Source organism: Gymnoscopelus braueri (assembly GCF_963280865.1).
Source record: "Gymnoscopelus braueri genome assembly, chromosome: 16".
Taxonomy (NCBI): domain Eukaryota; kingdom Metazoa; phylum Chordata; class Actinopteri; order Myctophiformes; family Myctophidae; genus Gymnoscopelus; species Gymnoscopelus braueri.
The window spans coordinates 25,225,752-25,246,000 of record NC_137616.1 but is presented as its reverse complement, the minus strand read 5'-3'; the positions used below and the strand labels follow the sequence as shown (position 1 = coordinate 25,246,000).

The 20,249-nt window shown below is 41.0% G+C and overlaps 3 protein-coding genes across 4 annotated transcripts in view; all 3 read left to right on the top strand.

Annotated features, from left to right (window-relative positions):
• Positions 1–7,621, top strand: part of lin28b (lin-28 homolog B (C. elegans)) — a gene marked incomplete at its 3' end in the record, with an annotated part of 33,035 nt that extends 25,414 nt beyond the window's left edge. Inside the window, exon 4 of the mRNA XM_080453066.1 lies at positions 7,309–7,621. Within this exon, the coding sequence (XP_080309192.1) occupies positions 7,309–7,621 (313 nt within the window). The remainder of the gene's footprint in view (positions 1–7,308) is intronic.
• prep (prolyl endopeptidase) overlaps positions 1–20,249 on the top strand; it is a 189,575-nt gene that overhangs the window by 57,265 nt on the left and 112,061 nt on the right. The gene's annotated exons all lie outside the window — the stretch shown is intronic.
• LOC308103147 (E3 ubiquitin-protein ligase TRIM16-like) lies at positions 17,538–19,429 on the top strand. The gene has a single exon (XM_080453030.1). The coding sequence runs from the start codon at positions 17,720–17,722 to the stop codon at positions 19,115–19,117; it is 1,398 nt and encodes a 465-aa protein (XP_080309156.1). The 5' UTR covers positions 17,538–17,719; the 3' UTR covers positions 19,118–19,429.

The following is a 20,249-nucleotide window of genomic DNA, read 5'->3' as shown; positions in this document are numbered from 1 at the left end:
TCAATCCGGGAGCGCATCTGTGTCATTTTAGATTTTATAGCTCTATATCCGTTATTTTATACTTTGGCTTTTGAAAAATACCAGATCTACAAGCTCATAACGTGGCACGCCCCGCTTCTTGGGGGGCTTGAAACTTGAAATGCTGCTTGTGTTTTAAGCATCCACACTAAGGAAATACAAATGTATTTGCGTGTTACCAGTGGGGACAGGTTCCTTTAAAAAAAAGAAAGAGCAGAGCAGATTACCGTTATATATCAGAATGGTGCTCTCTGGCAATGGAAGGTATGAGACATTAGTTACATGGACGTCTTACTGCAGTGTGCTATTTCTGAGTGGGTAGAGATTATAGATTCAATCTATTCAATCTGCCCAAGTACATGCCTGTTGCCATGGTTATTCTGCCGCATAATACGGAATTGAATAGGGGACTTTGCCTGCCATCTCGGCACTATTTTAAGTCAATTTGCCAGCTTTTACAGGACAGCATTAGCACCCGTTTGGATTGGACTTCTATGCGTTTCAATGCACTGTGCAGCGGTAGCTCAATCAATTGCTTTGTCCTCGGGAAAATCCTGAAGGGCGCTTTTTGCTAAAAAAATATCTGCCAGAGGGAGCCGTATGGAGCGTCTTGAAAGCGCCTGATGGTTGAAGCACAGGAGGTGTTCCTCGCTCCTGGCTCCTGCTGTCTGAAGATGTAGAAATGCCTTCATTGCGTGTTTTAGCAGCGATTGCCCAACCTGTGGGCCTGGGCCCCACTGGTCGGCCGTGAGGATATTGCAAGCGGGCGCCCATATAAATGGCAAAACACTAAGATTTGAATGGTAATACGATATTAATATATAAAAAAAAAATGTGACGGTACCTTTTCTTTAGAACCTTGACAAAATGAGTTTTCTTTGTGATACCGATAAATAAGAACTTAAAACATATTATGTCAGTTCCATCGATCCAAGCCGGAACTCAATCAATTGATTGATCATTAACCCATTAAGACCGGGAACGCATCTGTGTCATTTTTAGATTTCTTTGGCTATTAAAAAAAATTCCAGATATACAGGCTATGAGCTTGTAGATCTGCTATTTTTGAAAATAATTCCTGCAAATCTTTGAATATATATATTTTTAAGCGAACATTTGTAACTCAAACGTATGTTGCTATATATATCAGTGGCTCTCAAACCTTTTCATGTCAAGGACCCCCAAAATTACATGTATTTAGCCGTGGACCCCCATCTCAAAATATTTAGTTCCAGGTTTCGCTTTAAAAAAATACATATATTCAATATATTCACAATTTTTCCAAAAAATAGCAGATCTACAGGCTCATAGTGCGGCACTCGGTGCCGCGCTATGAGCTTGTATATCTGATATTTTTGAATAGCCAAAGACGCATCTAAAATGACTGATAGCCGTTTCACACTCGGGTCCCGGGTGCGCACTCCAGACCACATGGCAGATGTTGTGGTAGTGTGAACGTAGCGAACCGTTCCCCGTAACGCATCACCGTACCGTACTCGAAACCACCTGGGGAGGTAGTCTCGGGTCCGATTGCTGCGGAGTCGGGAACGGAACGTGGCAGTGTGAATCCATCCGTACCAAGAGAAGGAAGTGGACAGACTGGACTGCTAATCATATATCATTTTTATATTTGTTATAATGACGCATTATTTTAGCTGGGTTATACCTTCTCATTGTTCTACTTGAATGTTGACAAGAAATAATAATCCCGCTAGTGTTTGAGTAGCACGAGCCGTGAAAAATAATAAACAAAAAACACATGTGTGGCGAACGTATTTATAAGGATAAATACACCAAGGGTTAGTCCGTGACGTCATACCAAGGATGCGTCCGTGACGCCAATATCATATTAACAGACAACGTTACATTTCGAGGTTTCAAAGACCAGTGCACACACTGCTTTGGTTGTGTATTGTTGATCTGTTGTTATTATAACTCAAGACATCGTCAGGAACACAGTCAAACTTTATTATTCACTCTAGAGTGACTTTTCTTCTGAGAATGTAATGAAAATTCTCTCTTCCAAAGCCCCATAGTCAACAGCGCCCCCATGAGGCACATATTTACCATTACTGCTAAATTAAATGGTCGAGTACGAAAGGATTTTGGCCAGTGTGAATGCTGACCAGCTGGGAGAAGCCAAGCGTACTCTGGAACGCTTCGATTCAAACGGATCCAGTCTGAAACCGCCCTGAGATGCGTTCCCGGATTGAATGGGTTAAAGGGATATTTCACTTTCAAAAAAACTTTTGGTCATTTTATCATCTACTCAGGCATTTGTGAGCCCCCCAGACAGTTTTTAAGTTGCTCGATTCAGTCGAAAACACCCGTCCTTGGTTCTGGTGACTCACCCCGCGCTCCTAATGCGTGAGGGGGCCGTGTTTATCTGATAATTTTTTTCATTTATTTTATTTTATTTTTTTATTGTATTTTTTTAAATAAATGAAAAAAGTTATTAGGGGGGCACAGGGTGAGTCACCAGAACCAAGGACGGGTGTTTTTGATGAATCTAACATGGTTAAAATGAGTTTGAAGTTACAATGGGTTTGTATAGGAAGGGGGCGTATCTGATAAAATTAATATCAAACGTCTAAATACTGAATCGAGCAACTTAAAAACTGTCTGGGGGGCTCACAAATGCCTGAGTAGACGATAAAATGACCAAAAGTTTTTCTGAAAGTGTAATATCCCTTTAAGTGGTCAGATGGGGGGGCCGCGAACGAAATCCAGAAAAGGTTATGAACCACTGGTGTATAGCAAATGGAGCCAGGGAGACTCAGGAGAAAGTTGAAAGCTGAAAGCGTTTGTCATGGGAACGCAATCAGAATGTCAAAGACCATTTTCTTCAAATAAATACACGTCGCCAACTTGCCACTGTTTCATGGCTCACGGCTCATTTGCTGAAGCAACCATCAGCCAATCCAGTAAAACGCATCTGTGTCACTTTATGATTTTAGCTATAGCCATTATTTTATACTTTGACTATTCAAAAATAAGCAGATATATACGAGTTTGTAGATCTGCTGTTTTTGAAAAATCATGATTTTTTTTGGGGCAAATCTTGTAATATATATATTTTTTAAAGCGAAAATGTGTAACTCTAATCTTTACTTCTGGGGGGGGGGGGGGGGTTCCTGGAACAAAATATTTTGAGATGGCGGGTCATTTTGGGTGGTCCTTGACATGAAAAAGTTTGAGAACCACTGATATTATAGCAACATAACGGTTTTGAGAAAACCGTCGGCATTTAGAGGACATTTGTGGATGCGTTACCAGATTGAACGGGTTAAAGTGAGAAAAGGACCTTTGGGTTAAAGTGAGAAAAGGACCTTTCCTTACAAACGAGGAAACCGTATCCAGAGAAGGCTCCCTGGTTGTTTTACACAGTTGAATTATTCAGGTTATTTGAGATAATTGATCCACTTTTTAAGGTCAAGTGTCTCCACATTCCACTGAGGCGGTAGTAAGGTAGTAATGCATTTGGAGGTGGCAGGTACTCCCCTGTGATGTCACCTCTCTCTTCAGTGTCACCCCTCTCTTCAGTTTAAAGCGACTCCCTGGGGCTCCTGGTGGCTGCTATGCTACTCTGACCCCTACTGGTCACACTGTTACGTAACCAACTATTGTGTAGTTGCAGGTTCCCCTTTCAATTGATCATCAGTCAAAAAGGAAACCAAATCTGTCGCCACCTCACAGTTACCCCAAAGAACGCATTGAAAAAAATGCCTCTGTTCATGGTCTTTAATTCATGGAGAGACTTCATTACCAATGGCTTTTGGCTATGATAGCCTTCATCTGGGGGTTTGGAACATATCCACTCCTGATATAGGCGTTACCCAAAACCTATTGGTTTTTGTTGTCAAATGTTTTGCAAATTAATTTATCACTAAAGTGTAGCTGAATGTTCCTTTAATTTAATGCTCACCAGTCACTATTCTTCTACCACTCTTTTAAAGCAAACTTTGTCTCCCTGAACGTTGCTCACGGCGTGCTGTGAGCTTGTAGATCTGCTATTTTTACTGTTTGTGAAAACGTGTTACATTTTCTAACAATGATAATAATAAGAAATAATTATCAAAGTTGCCTATTATGTCATGCCCAAAACAGTGACACCAGATTGTACAGAATTTGCCTCTGTATTGGGAAATGAGAGTGCACACAAAGTACTGATATAGTTTATAGTAAATAAATAAAAATACAATTAATAACTTTTTGTATAGTTGTATATATTGCAATAATAATGTGTGGTTGCCACAAAATCCCACGGGAGACCTGGACTTGTCTCACAGCATACCAGTGTGTCTCTGCACTCCGTTTAGGAACCACTGCCATATGATGTACTGTATAGGACAAGCTATCGGGCACTGGGCAGCAACACTAATGAGGATGTCAGCAATGCTGCATGGTGGCCTTATACAAAAGGCCATCTTGCTGCAATGAGACATTCCTGTGTCCTGCTCACTGTAAGAATTTGCTCTGAATTCTTACAGCGTTATCTGTGTCATACATTTTAGAATGATTATCACGAGTCATCAATTACCTGTGCTTTATTATTGCTTTGTTATACTGTTATGAAAAGTGCAATAGAATAGAAGCAATATTACGTTCTAACGTTTGTCCTTAAATAAATTGGGACTATTTTGGGATCTAATAAAGATATTTTAATGATGTAAATTAAATTTAGATTCAAGCCACACATCATTGTCCTATCTTCTCCAGCCATAGCAATGGCATCTGACCAAAGGTTAATCGAATAGTTAAGTTCAGATTGCTGACGAATGTAACACAACAATGTATTTACATATTTTAATTACAGACATGGAGCCTGCAGAAAGAACATGTCAGATTTTAAACAAACACTTCTTGGGTGATTTAGTGATTGAAAATGAAAATCAGTCAAACAGCCACTTGTAATGTCTGCAATGTGAGTGTTTCGCGAGGCGTTAAGCATATACTAAAATTGGATTGGTTTTAATTTGGTTTTACTTACTGTTGACTACTTTCCCACTGTGCAGTTGTATTATGTAGGAACGTGTCAATGTCTGATCAGGACTTGTATTGGCAGATACTCAATATTAAATCAATCATTAACTTCAATGAAATCTTTGACTTATATTATTAATGGATTTTACAGACTCATCAATAATTATGGATACATCGATAACACTTCATGACCTGCATGTCTCTATAGCCCTTTCCGGTCTCACTGCTGTCCAGTCAAAAGAAAAGCTTTAAAAAGCCGTAACAAAATCTAATAATAAAAATGTAATACATTTTGTTTTAAAATGGATAAATAATAATCTTTCCAAAAGCAGTGATAGAGTTTCTATGTTGTTCATGTTGGCTATAAGGCTGCATGTTCGCTTATGACCGTACTTAAGTGTATCCCTGGCAACAACTTAGCTAATAATAAACTGACATTAGTTATCAAAAAGTGAAGAAAATATGTCAAAGCAATTAATGCCAGTAATTAGTGTCAAATCCAATTAACCTTCAACTGCAAGACTAAAGTGTATATTAAATGTGTAGGTTGAATGTGATTCTTTGTATGGATATGCTTTTGTAGACGAGGAAGCAGTTGAGATGATACTGTAAAAAGGCAATGGCCTTGCTCAGCAAAACCTCATAATGGCATGTCAATTTTTATGTTGCGGTAGCCCTTTGCTGATGTCTCTTGTCTCCTATACTTCCTGGAGGTATTGTGCTTGCTCGTGCTTTGTTCTGTGGCCTTGAAAATGCCCCTGTCTTACAATGACAAGTACTGCAAGGCTGGGCCATTATTTCATAAGAATGAACCGTTCTTGTCGCTTGCTATATGTGAGCCAACTTAGCACAATCGACATTGCAGCAAATGGAGCGATATCATGAGATAAGATATGATAATATAAACCTGTATTGATCCCCAGAGGGAAATTCCGGCAACAACAGTAGTGCAAATGAAACGCAAACAGTCAAGAAACAGTCAAGAAAACAACAAATAAACGCCTCAGGAAAATCCTGAAGGGCACTTTACAAAAATCTGCCAGAGGGAGCTGCATGGAACTCCTTGAAAGCGACTCTGATGAGTGTGTTTCTCGCCCGTCTCCTGCTGTATGTAGACGTAAAATGCCTTCATTGCGTGTACAGCAGACAGAGAGTCAGGGAGACTCAAGAATAAAGTGTAAGGCGCTGTATTTGTTGTTGGAATGCCATCAGAACATAAAGACTACTTTTCTTTTCATAATGCTTCAAATAAATCCACGCTGCCACACTGTTTGATGGCTCACGGCTCATTTGCTGAAGCAACCCTCAATCATCCGGTACTCAACGTGAGAAAACAGCCTTTCTTTCCTTATAAATAAGGAAACTGTATCCAGAGAAGGCTCCCTGATTGTTTTACACAGTTGAATTATTCAGTTTATTTGGGATAATTGATCCACTTTTAAAGGTCAAGTGTCTCCACACTCTACTGAGGCGGTAGTATGGCGGTAATGCATTTCGAGGTGGCAGGTACTCCCCTGTGATGTCGTGCGCTCAGTGTAAGCGGCTCCCTGGGGCTCCTGTTGGCTGTTATGCTACTCTGACCCCTACTGTTCACACTGTTATGTAACCAACTATTGTGGAGTCGGATCCCCTTACAATTGTTAAATTTTTCTCATTTGGCTCTCTGGCCTTGGAATGGTCCTGTCTTACAATGACAAGTACCGCAAGGCTCAACCACATTGTTCCATAATAATGAACCGCTTTTGTCACTTGCGAGATGTGAGCCAGCTTAGCACAATCAACATTGCAGCAAATGGCACGATATTATGATGATGAAAATAGTAACTGAACACCTGTGCCATTTACAGCTGGTTTTCTCAGAAGTGTCCATTCAGATGAATCTTATAAGGGACTGCCTAATAAAAATAACAAATACATCCACTTGTTTAGGATTCCAGGGCAAGCACAGAATACTCAAAATCAGAGATTGCTAAAGTACCCTCTTCTAATTTGACATTGTGTAAAAACTTTGAAAAAGCACTGATGGATGTTTTTTACTTTTTAAAATGTCTTGCAATTTCTTTCTTTTTTTGTGCTTCCATTTGCATCATATAAAATTATTTAAAATCTATAATAATATCTTGTCATCTAGTTCCTAAATCTTAGGTGGATCGACCGTATCTCATTGGCTATACTCCCACCTAGTGGTGGGTGTTAAATAGTAGCTATAGGTCACACCATTGCCTGTGTATTTCTTAGCGCAGGCATGTGTCACACACCGTATGCATCCCCAGCAACATTTTCCTTCTTCCCTTGTTTCCTCTGCAGCTGTTATAACTGTGGAGGTCTGGACCACCATGCCAAGGAGTGTGGCCTGCCCCCCCAGCCAAAGAAATGCCACTACTGCCAGAGCGTCACGCACATGGTGGCTCAGTGTCCACAGAAGGCGCTGGCGCCTACCGCAGGCTCTCAGGACCCGCATGCCTCTACCTCGGCCTCCAGCCCAGGGACTGGGCCCTACCTCTATCCCCCCGAGGAGGAGGAACGCTCAGGCTCATCTCCTCTGGAAGGCTCCTCCTCTTCCCCAGAGGAGCCACCGACACACCGCGGCGCCCACACCCAGCGATGGAGGAAATCCTGAAACGGCCCCCATAGAGGTGTACCCCGCACCCCCCTGGACCCCCCCTGCCCCCCACTCAACCAAGGATACCTGAAGCCCCCATCCTTGTCTACCTCACACTTGCGAAAACATGAGAGGTCTTTATTTAGTTTTCCTTTTATTTTAATCTTTTTGTTTTTGTTTTGACCAGCGCAGCTATGGCAACGATCAACGGGGTACGGATGCGTGTGAATGTGTATAAGTGACTGACTTGCTGTCGTTTTTGTACCGTTACGGCAACCACCGAGAAGTGACTGCAGGGAATGACTGTGTGTCTTATTTCAATCAGTGCAGCTGAAGAGCGAAACAACGTGGTATGAAACTGGGTTAGACAATTGTTGTTGTGTTTTTCTCCCCCCTGGACCTAATTGTCGGCCATTTTGAATGCTATATAGGGCACTTGTTTCTATAGGGCTGGCTGGAATTAAAAGCCACAAATATTCCATAATCATTCCGAAAAAGAAAAGGAAAAGAAAATTATTTGATTTTTTTTTGCAGTGTATAGCTCATTGTAAGAAAGATTCAAAGAAGCCTTCCAACAGCCTGTGACCATCAAAGCTACAACAATTCAGAACCAACGGATTGTTAGCTTAGCCCACGGATCTATAGCAGGGAAGATTTCTATTAACGGATTCCAGAGGGAATGGTTCAAATATGGTGAGCTGCTAAATAGTTTTTTCTACAGCCTAATGCCCCCCCCCCCCCCCCCAAAAAAAAAGAAAGCCTTGAGCTCCACTGCATCCTTCTCTCTGACTTCAAATAGACTGGACCAACTGATTGTTGCTAAACTCGGTTTCAAAGAGTGTGCATGTGTGTTGCTGCATGCATGTTCAAAGGAGAGAGAATTAATTATGCCAATTTATACTTCGTTGTACAACTGCATTGCTCGCCGGAAATAGCCAATCTACAAGCTTGTAGTTCAGCTATTTGCGCTGCGCGACACCATCGTACAACGGAGTATAAATTGTGTGTGTGTGTGTGTGTGTGTGTGTGTGTGTGTGTGTGTGTGTGTGTGTGTGTGTGTGTGTGTGTGTGTGTGTGTGTGTGTGTGTGTGTGTGTGTGTGTGTGTGTGTGTGTGTGTGTGTTTCGCATGCTTTAAAGCTGTGAAAGGAAGACGACAGTGGCAGATGAATAATAAAAAAAAGATAACCTTTTCTCGGAGCGCTAGTCAACACGACACTATTAACCTTTCTGTTTCCTATAATCTTAGATAGATATGCCTTAGATAAGAAATCATGTTACCCAGGTAGATCATAGTTTATAACCAAGATCCAACATGAGAAATTTTACAGTATTCCATTGGATTCTTAGTATACAGACATACTTTTTTTGGCTGTTGGATACTTAGTTGGAAATAACATTACAGTTTATATGTCACACTATATGTCATTAATATATGTGTAAATTTACAATATATGATTGAAATTCTATTAACTTTAAGTAATGCTTATATATATGGAGTATGTTTGGACATAGCTGAATAGCCCTGTATATATTGCATGGGATATTTTCATTGTCACGTGACAGAAGGCGTGAAATCAAAGCAGCCCTTATACCTCTCTCTCCATTTGACCACTGGTTATTTCCGTCAGTGATTGTAGATTTCATCCCATACTTGTTTTTACTCCAGGCCCTTCCCCTCATTCGTCAGTTCTTAGCATCATCCCGCCTTTCAACATTTTTTGATTGCCTTTGCCTTGTCACCGCAGCTCTTGACAGCACATTTAGCAAGGACATAGACCCAACGATCTATTATCGTTGTGGTGTCAGAACGTCACCTCGCCAGTACAGAGGCCGACCCATTCTTACAGTTGGAGAGGAATGTCCAACTGTCAGAATCCAATTTGAACCTATTTTCTCTCTCTTATTATCCCAGCTGTGTTAAAATCTTGACTACCTGTCCCTCTCCCGTCTGTGCCTACCATTTGTTAGAGAGCACCAGTGAGCTACTGGCGCTGTCCTGGTCCAGGGGCCACCGCCATTGCTGCTTGTGCTTCAAACTGATTCACTGAGAGAGAGAGTGAGAGAGAAAGAGAGAGATTAGAGGAGAGAGAGTGCTGCTTTTGGTATAACTTGAATCCCAAGCATGGCTTTAGTGGCGCTTACTAGTGACCTAACAACTCTTCTCTGACCATATTGAATGTGAAAAGAGCTTATCTGAAGTTGACTCCTCACAAAGTTCAAGTCGGGTCACTTCGGAGTCGTATCTTAATGTTCTGACAAATCAAATGACTTTGTATAACGATATCAAACTAGCTTGTGTGTTGTTTTTTAAAAGCTCTATAAGTAGACAACCAACTTTTTTTTGGTATTTTCTATGCCAAAGAGTTTGGCTTTATTTTTTTGAAGGCATTTAAAGTAAGACTTGTGCTTGCTATTCCTGCTCTTTCGGAATAAGAGGGACTTATTACTGGAAGTGCAACACTGCGTTTTCTTTCTTTTTTTAATGTACAGCTTTTTGAATGTGTGTGCGTTAAAATCAAATGTCAACAATGCACCATGACAGAGAGAGTAAAAAGAAAAAAGAAAAGAAAGAAAGGTGAATGACCAAACCACACAAGGAGCACAGCCCATGCTCAAATCTCTATCGAAATAACATCTTTTTGTATGATGTATTTTTACATTTTTACCCACAATTCCTCTCAGGATGATGAACTGTTCTCAGGGAATCAACCAAAAAAGTGTATTTTATTCTTTTGGGAATCATCCACCGACTGACTCAACAAACTCGGATCAGCAATGTTGAAAGGACTCGTGTTATGTAACCGATTCATGTACTGATATTAGTAACTACCTCTTGAGTTATACATAGTTGTGCATTTCTTGGTTTTGTATTTTTTTGTTGTTGATGAGCTTGTATGATTAACTGTAGGTCTCTATTGTACTGAGGTGTTGTGTATGAAGATCCCTTGTGTTGCCACAGACTCCCTGGTCTTACTTCCCAGATCTGATGAGTTACTAAGGCCTAATTTATACTCTGTCGTACAATGGTATTGCTTGCAGAAAATAACTGGTCTTCAAGCGAAAGAAATGTGTTATTTTCATCAAGTGACAATGTCGTTCGGCAGCGTGTTAGGCTTTAGTTTTTCTTCTTTACTACATAACTACTTCCTTTTTTGTTTACAGCAAATGCCTACCTCATATCCTCAGTTCCTCCATGCACCCCTTACCTCTTCCAAAAACCCTTTTACCTCCTCCAAAAACCCTTTTACCTCTTCCTCCATGCAGTTGTTCGTTACACGCCGTGCACACGCACTAGAGTCACATGGCATTTTCAACCAATCACGGCCCTGAGATGGCTCATCAAGTGTGACTCCAAAAATATCTTAACAATCAAGGCCCTCTCGAGGCTTTACCTTAGTTTTGAAAATGGTCTCATGTTTGTTGGTCTCAAACATCCAGAGTGAAAGGTGTCTACCAGCTACAGACGTGTGACAAGTGTGTTTGCCGATACACTCCTGTCATGCAGCTCTGGACAACCAGTGAATTTACCTCAGTTTATTGGGCTAGCTATATACATGTTGATCAAATATTTTACATTTCCGTATGAACACATTTTGAAAAGACACAGTCTGTTGTTTTTAGTTTGTAAGTATTTTATCATAACCGCGTTTTTTTTTTGTAACCACTTGATATGACAGGCAATGAGGTGGACAAGAATAGGATTGTACTACGCATACGCACAAGGAGTGCCTAACTATATGTTTTGTCTGTCTGATCCTATTACCAAATAGATTGTTTTGTTCTCTCTCTTCGGTCGCCTGGGTAGTGGCCTTCATCGGCCATTTTGACCACCTCAGATAATCAGAATGTTGTACTGTCCCAGAGACATGCCCCTTCCTGTTGTGAACTACGTTTGTAGTTTTGAGTGGCATTATTAACATTTAACATGAAAATGAGTAGATTTGTGTACTAATCGTGAGCATAGAGGTCATTCTAAAAATGTTTATGAAGATGAATATTGTTATCAATACTTTTTTTTTTTTTTTTTACTGAAACTAACTCATGAGATTAAAGATGGATTTTTGGGATATGACCGCAGTATTACAGTTCAAACTCCATTTAGAGAGTTACTTATATTGCAGTGGGCCTATGAATTTCATATCTGCTAATGCCAGTTTGAACAAAAATACACAACCACAGTTAAGAGATAAGTGATATTGTTGTTTATATTAGCTTTACATTTTCTGCCAATCAATGTAACTACTGATTGATATCTTGTTTATTGTCCAGTTCAGTATTTGACTTCATCAGGAACACCTCGCATATAGCTTAGAACAGGGGTCTTCAACAGGGAGTCCAGGACCCCTAGGGGGTCCTCAGAGTTACTACAGGGGGGCCTCCAAATCTTTGTGTTATAGGATAATTGTTTTCACATTAACCACTTGAACCCTAGAATCCCTATTCTGAGAACTTAAGCCAAAAAAAGCAGATCTACAAGCACACAACACCTCGCGCTGCGAGGCGTTGTGAGCTTGTAGATCGGCTATTTTTGCCAAAGAGGTTCGATGTAAATGGAAAAAAGAGCGGACCAAGTAAAGAGTTAAAGGTCAAGTTTGCTGAGTATTGACGGTTTAAGTGGTTAAATGTCTGAAAATACACGTTAACATGAATCCAACATACACTGATGATTGTGCTGTACAAACAAGTCTATGAAGCCATCTATGAAATCTATGAAAAAGTTTTATCTGCAACACAATTGTATACAATATGTAGTTGGAGGTCCCTGCTTCATATCTCTCAGCTAAGCTAAGGGGTCCTTGGGCTGAAAAACGTTGAAGACACCTGGCTTAGAATGATTGTACAAGAAAACTGATTACTTTACATGTGGTAACATTTAAATAGTGACTTTATTGAGACTTGTGAAGGCTACATGTAGGATCACAGAATAATGTAATTGCAAGAATGTATGATCTTGTTATCAAGCTTTGATTAAGATGTATGGTGCACTCAACAACAGGGCAACACATGCAAAGGAGTTAATCGATGTTGTGTCTTTTGTCCACAAATAATGATAATAATAAAAAAAGAAAGACTTAAGATATGAAATCTCTTTTACGGCCCAACATTTTCAGCTCAACTGAGCATTTGTGATCCTGAATGCATCTGATAAATCTCTGCAGCAGGCTTACTGCTATGTATTGGGTCCGTATTGCAGACCTAGAAATGGGAAGGTAATCACTGGCATGATTCTGTCATAGCAGGACATACATACAAGTTCTAGAGCAATGGTTCTCTAAGTGAGGTCCAGGGACCATCAGGTCTCCTTGAGGGGGTTCCATTTGTAAACTCTCAGAGTTATAGGGTCCTTGAAATAGAAATAAAAACGTTTTGAGAAGCAGTGCTCTAGCAGTGAGTAGACCCTGTCTGTTCAATACACCCACCCATTGAGCTTCTCCCGCTTCTTCATTTGACTTACTGATGAGAACCAAAAATACATTTCTGCCCCTAGTGGTGGTAAAAGGAGATAAGGACTCAACATTTCAGGTGATATTTGGCTAATCTGGTGGTGGTCTGTTAGCCTAAATAGACCAGAGAGAAGATTGTGCCATTTAGTTGACAGTGATAATACAGGGCGACTTCATGTTTATGAAAGTCAATTTCCAAGACATTTAAGGCCATTTTAATAATAGTTAAGAAAGCAATTTCCACCAAGTGTATTTTATCTAGTGTAGCCTATATATCTCACCAGATTTCAGTGAAACAAGGGAATCATGTATTTGTAAAATTCAAGGCTTATAAACTAAACTTAACTTTTGAAGACCTGTAATTTAGATAAATACATTTTAAAACCGTTTAGGACTTAGTACACCTGCAGTTATAGCTGTTGTAGCCCAGGCGTGTGTTCTAAGAACTCTTGAGTTTCTGATCCTCAATGACTTCTGCCTAAATCCATTCCATTGAGTTCGCCACACATACATTGGTGTTATAGGTTGTAGGATCATTCTTGGTTTTATTTTCCATGTGATGGTGAAATGGTTCTTTCTGAGTTGACCAGGAAAACATTTCGAACTGAATGCATTGCTCAATTTGGTGGTAATTGCCATACAAACATTAGTCAGAGCTAAATGTTGTTGAATATGAGGCACAGAAAGAAACTACAAACTCTTTCAGGTTTTACAAATGCATCACAATTCAGTTTAAAAACAAACTGTATGTTTACAGTATGTTACATTACTCGCTAAATGTGTCTATACCAGCTCAGAAAGAAACCAATAATCAAAATAGCACACAAAACAAGTAAGTAATCTAGTAAAATTGAACAGAAAAATTGAGAAATAAAGAAAAGGAAAAAAATAAGAGTATGGAAAGCCTTTGGAGATAGACAGGATGTAATATGCCATGAAGCCTGACAGGGAACCTGTCCTTAAAGCCAGATTCCATTCCCCAAAGTTCGGTCACTCGCTCACTCTCCTCGCTTCCTCCACTCGCGCCTAAGCCCCGCCCCTGCGAGGAGCCGAGGATTATTTGCGAGGACGAGTGGCCGACCAGCTGGAGGGGATCGGACTGCACTTGCTGCGCGTCATTTCAAAGCGACGGCAAATTCCGCGATCACTTATGACGTCTCAAACAGCTGGACCAGAGCCGCCCGTGGATGAAAATATACATGCATAGAATAATATGCAGGTATAGAATAATACAGAATATAAGAATAAACAATTCATCAATGTGGATGGCCACATTGTTATCTTTATAGTTAACATTTTGTGCAAAGCCATTTATTCCTGAAATAGTGAACGAAGCGCCAGGATGATTAAACATTTATGAATTAAATCCTGACCCGTCCCTCTTTTTGCTCTTACAGTCCCCAGACCCCCCACCCCCCGCAGCAGTCCCGCACGGCACTGCTGCTTATAACAGCCACCGTATATTACAGAGTATGTCTGACTCTGAATTACATCATTCATGCAGGGTAGCCATACGTCCTCTTTTCCCCGGACATGTCCTCTTTTGGGGGGCTGTCTGGGGGGGTTTCATAAAATCCTTCAAATGTCCGGGGTTTGGAGAGTTTGGGTGATATCCCTCCCACTTCTGGGATGAAGAAAAAAGAAAAAAACTCAGACGATTTTGTGATTTTGCTTGATATTGTTTGATAGCGAAATAAATCATGACTGATAGACATGAAAGAATACCCTTCACAGCTAATAGAGAATTTTAAATTTTAAGAATCGGTTCAGAATTGAATGAGTACGGCTATAGTTAAAGCGTAAAGTGTCCTCTCCTATATTCAGTCTATATATAAATACAATACATTATTTTAAACATAATCTTTGTCACAGTAATTTATAGTAGTCCATGCACTGCATTGAGGCATGCAAGGAGATAAATGAACTATCAGCTTTTGAGACAGAATAAGTGTGCACAATATATTACAATGTATATAATTGTATTATACTTTATATCGTATTGTTGCGTCTTTTCAGTCAATTTACACTGTGTGTGTGTGTGTGTGTGTGTGTGTGTGTGTGTGTGTGTGTGTGTGTGTGTGTGTGTGTGTGTGTGTGTGTGAGATGCGCAAGTGATCGGCGGGGGCGAAGGGGGGGGGGGCAGCCGGTGTTTTCGGGGCATGGTTTCGGGTTTCAAGCAGTGTGTGTGTGGCCACATGTGGAGGAGGACCATGTATACGTCACGGGAGAAGGGAAAAAACTAAAAAAAACGTGTACACGTGATGCGGAAGTCTGCCGCGGAGGAGCTGTGGAGAGTCGTCGAGCCTACACTTGATGTACACTCGCTAAATGCGGAAGTAGAGAGCCGACTCGGCTCCTCCACTCGACTCCACTCGCCTCCTCCAAGAAGCAACTGAGTAATTGGAATTTAGCACATCCGGTTTGGAGTCGAAGTGACCGAGTGGGAGTGAGCGAGTGGCCGAGATTTTCGGGTTTGGAATCTGTAGAGTTATAATATATTGGGTCCAGTCTTCTCCAACAGCTCCCCCATGTGGCTGATTGAGGAGACGACGACTGAAGTTCACATACCTCAATTGCTGCCTTGTTGGCTGCTCTGTGCTTGAGCCTTGTGCGGAGAAACAATGTATTTTTCGGGTGGGCGGGCATTTAAAATGACTTTTTACATTTTTATTTTGTACCTTAAATGTACAAAGGTATGTACCAACCTTATCATGTCGTAATGACATTGTGTTTTATGTACGAGAATCATACTGGAACGTTGGACCTTTGAGGACCTAATTCAAATCAAGGCATTAAAAGAGCAGATACCTCCTCGTAAATGACTATTAACCTCATATTTGTCATGAGGTTTTTTGTTTTGTTCTGTTTTTTTACTCTCTATATTGTGACTGAAGGGAGTGTTCTACTATAGGTCGCTCTCTTGAGTGTGTTGAGAACCAAGCACTGATTGCTTTGAATGAGAAAAGTTATTTTATGTGCATATCATTATTTTAGCCCCAGTGTAAATGTACTGCCTTTTTATTTCTGTGAATCTTGGATTGGATTTTTAAATATGTCTTAAATGTTTTACTTGATTGGAGAATAAACTTATTATATTGGCATTGCAGTATGTATGATTTATACAATGACTGAAACCTTCCAAATGTTCTATACTCTACATTCTCAGGTCTTCAGTCCAAACTCCACTCTTACTATTGTAACAGGGAAAGTATTTTTGCCGGACCCAGGGGGTCTGGCTTACATGAGGCTTTGTACCTGTTTTCTCCATACATGGGCATGGTCACTTTGTCCTTAGGCCCCAGCCATAAAAGTCTGTCCATACATGGGCATGTTTTGTACCTGTTTTCTCCATACATAGGCAAAAAACAGGTTTTGGTCACTTTGTCCTTAGGCCCCAGCCATAAAAGTCTGTCCCCCTTTCGTCCATACATGGGCATAGACACAGGCTGACACGTCATGTGAAGTCTGGGTCTGGCAGAACCAGGTCTCCTGGTCTTGTTTAGAGCCGAAAGGCTTTTCACACTGCAATAGCACATAACACTGAAAGCAATAGGAGAACTTAGCCATGGTTCACATGACGCTTACGTTTCAGGGCTATAGGAGAACTATGATGAACAGCAAGCACTGTGGTTTAAGTTACTGTGTTAAGACTTTCTCTAGATGTTCCCATGATCATTGGTTCAAAGCCCACCAAGGTTGTCCTGCTATTGACTCCAATTCTCCAAAGCATCTTTTGGAGGCTAGCGTCAGAACAACCACTTAAATGGTAAATGGTGCATTTATATAGCGATTTTATCCAAAGCACTGTACATAGATTGTGCATTACATTCACCCACAAATTCATACACCGATGGCAGAGGAAACCATGCAAGGCACCAACCTGCTCATCGGGAGCAATTAGGGGTTCAGCCGTCTTGCTCAAGGACACTTCGACACTAATTCTGGGGGAGCACGGGATCGCACTGGGAACTCTGCGATCCCTATCCGGGCCACTCTACCCCTGAGCCACTGCCGCCCCTTAAACCCATATACTTGGTTGACCGGAGTCCTCAATATAGTGACTTTTCAATTTATCTAATCTCTAATCTCATAGGCCTATATGATATCATGAACGCAACTTCCAATCATACACACATTGGAATTGCATGTTGAGGGGCCTCTATGGATAATAGAGCACAGAGACAGAAAGAGAGAGAGTGTCAGTGTATCTTGTATTTAAATGTTCATCATTGATTTAATTGTGGATTATTTTCTAGATTTAACACAAGAGGACAACTACTGACAACATTTCAACATGGGGTGAATATATTTTCTACCAATGAATCACAATGAAGTAGACACTACCTCTTTAAACAAACCACGCCTATCCACATACTGACACACAAGCAGGAAGACCCGCCCATGTAATGTGATCTATGAGGAAATGAAAGCTAAGTAAACTCAGTGTGTGACTCTGTTTGTCAGGCAGTCAGTTGTAAAATGTGGCAACAAGGACAAGGAGCTCAACTGGACCAAGAACAGTTCTACTGTTCTATCTGTCTGGATCTACTGAAGGATCCAGTGACTGTTCCCTGTGGACACAACTACTGCAGTGTTGATCAAAGAGGGAGATTCAGCTGTCCACAGTGTAGACACACGTTCATCCCAAGACCTTTTCTGAAGGAAACCCCAATGTTGGCTGAGGTGGTTGAGAAACTGGAGCAGACGGGACTCCAAGCTATTCCTCCTGATCACTGCTATGCTGGGCCTGGAGATGTTGCCTGTGATGTCTGCACTGGGAGAAAACTGAAAGCTGTGAAGACTTGTCTTCGGTGTCCGGTCTCTTACTGTGACACTCACCTCCCCCACAAGCTGGTCAAAAAGCTTCAGGAGAACATCTGCTGTCGTCATGGCGAGGTGAGAAAGTTTTTCTGTCGTACTGATCAGCAGTGTATCTGTTCTCTGTGCTCCACGGAAGAACACAAAGGTCACCAGGTGATCTCAGCTGCAGCAGAACGGACTGAGAGACAGAAAGAGCTTCATTTGAGTCTGCATAACATCCAGCAGAGAATCCAGGAGAGAGAGAAAAACATGAAGGTGCTTCCGGAGGCCATCAATAACTCTGCTGATAGAGCAGTGGAGGGCAGTGACGCCATCTTTAATGAGCTCATCTCTTCCATTGAGAGAAGACGATCTGAGGTGAGGGAGCTGATCAGAGACCAGCAGAAACGTGAAGTGAGTCGTGCTGAAGAACTGAAGCAGGAGGTTACTGAATTGAGGAGGAGACATGCTGAGCTGGAGCAGTTCTCACACACAGAGGATCATATCCATTTTCTACAGCGTTACACCTCCATATCAAGGATCAGTGAATCTACACATCCAGTCAGCAGCAATATCCGTCCTCTGAGATACTTTGAAGATGTGCCTGTGGCTGTGTCAAAAATCAGGGACAAACTAGAGGACATTCTTAAAGAGGAATGGACAGACATCTCAGGTACAGTAAATAGAGTGGATGTTTTATTGTCAACATCAGAACCCAAGACCAGAGATGAGTTATTACAATATTCGTGTCCAATCACACTGGATCCAAACACAGCACACCAACTCCTGTCTCTGTCTAAAGGGAACAGAAAAGTAACACTGATGGACAAACCACAATCATATCCTCTTCACCCAGAGAGATTTATTAAATGGTATCAGGTTCTGAGTAGAGAGGTTCTGACTGGACGTTGTTACTGGGAGGTTGAGTGCAGGAAAAAGGTTCACATAGCAGTCTCATCTAAAGATATAAGCAGAACAGGATCCCTTAATGAAAGTGCATTTGCATTCAATGATGCATCTTGGTCTTTACAGTGTAACAAACAAAGTTATGTTTTCATACACAGAGGCATTAAAACTAAAATCCCAGGTTCTGTGTTGTCCAGAGTAGGAGTGTACCTGGATCACAGTGCAGGTACTCTGTCCTTCTACAGTGTCTCTGACATGTCTCTCCTCCACACAGTGCAGACCACGTTCACCCAGACCCTTTATGCTGGGTTTTGGCTTCCGTCATATAGAGGAGCCACTGCTGAGTTGTGTGACCTCAAGTAGGTCAGACTTGGTCTGAGACAAGCAAAAGCTTGGTTCCTGTGGTTGAGATATATATAATAATGATGTCACTATGACCAACCCAATGAATTTCGGAATTTCTATTACTAATTATTATCTTTGCAGATCAAATTAGGGTAAATGTCCTATGATTTGTTTTCTCCCCCTCGGCTCTCTGTTGATGCCATTTGACCTGTCATAAGGGACAGTCTGACACGCTGTTGGAGCCAGGACTTGAACCTCTAACCTCCTGCTTACCAGGGAGTCACTCTACCCATTGAACTGAGGTTGCCCTACTTCAATTTGTAGTTTTCAAAACATGTAGTGCCAGTGCACTTGAAAAAAAAAAAGAATAATACAAATCTTTCTTATGGGGGCCTCCAGGGGTCCTTGGGGGGGGTTCCAGTGGGGGGGTTCCTGTTTTTGCTATTTTAGAATGTTTATGCTGAAAAGTAACAGTTTTGGCCTTAATGACGTTTCCGTCCGACAGACAATATATTTATATTTATATTGTACATGCAAAATTACTGCTATACGAAAATGTATTGTTACTGCACTGCTTCTTATTTTTATTTTCATTTGTAATAAAATGTCACTGACATCACAAGGTATTCTTCATTTTATGTATGGTCCAGTATATTATTAATTCATATCAGTCACTGTATTCCAGTGGGGCAAGGCAGCCTACTGTAAGTCTTAAACAAAATATATAAAACATAACCCTAACCCTCAACAGTGGGATAAAATCAATATGGTAACGTCTTATGCAAATGAGCCATGTGGTCGAATGTAAACAAATCGCTAATGCAGTCTGGATCTGTCATGACCGTCATGGATGAACTTCAACCTGGTGTTTGCACTTTCTCCATTTTTGACCCGTTCATTCATCTACATAAACGTTCGGATTTCAAATATAACGTTTTTGACCCTGGCGAGGGTGGGAGTTGAAGGTGTGACTTCTGCTTATCAAGCGGCTGCTCTATCCATAGCTCAGTCGGAAGCGCTCTTGACTTCAGACCACAAGACAAGACCAGCAATCTGCCTCCCAAAGGTCTACTATCTTTTTTCGCCTTTATCGTCAAGGTTGCTGGACAATATACAGTATAGAGGTTGAAATGCATAATTTATTAAATAA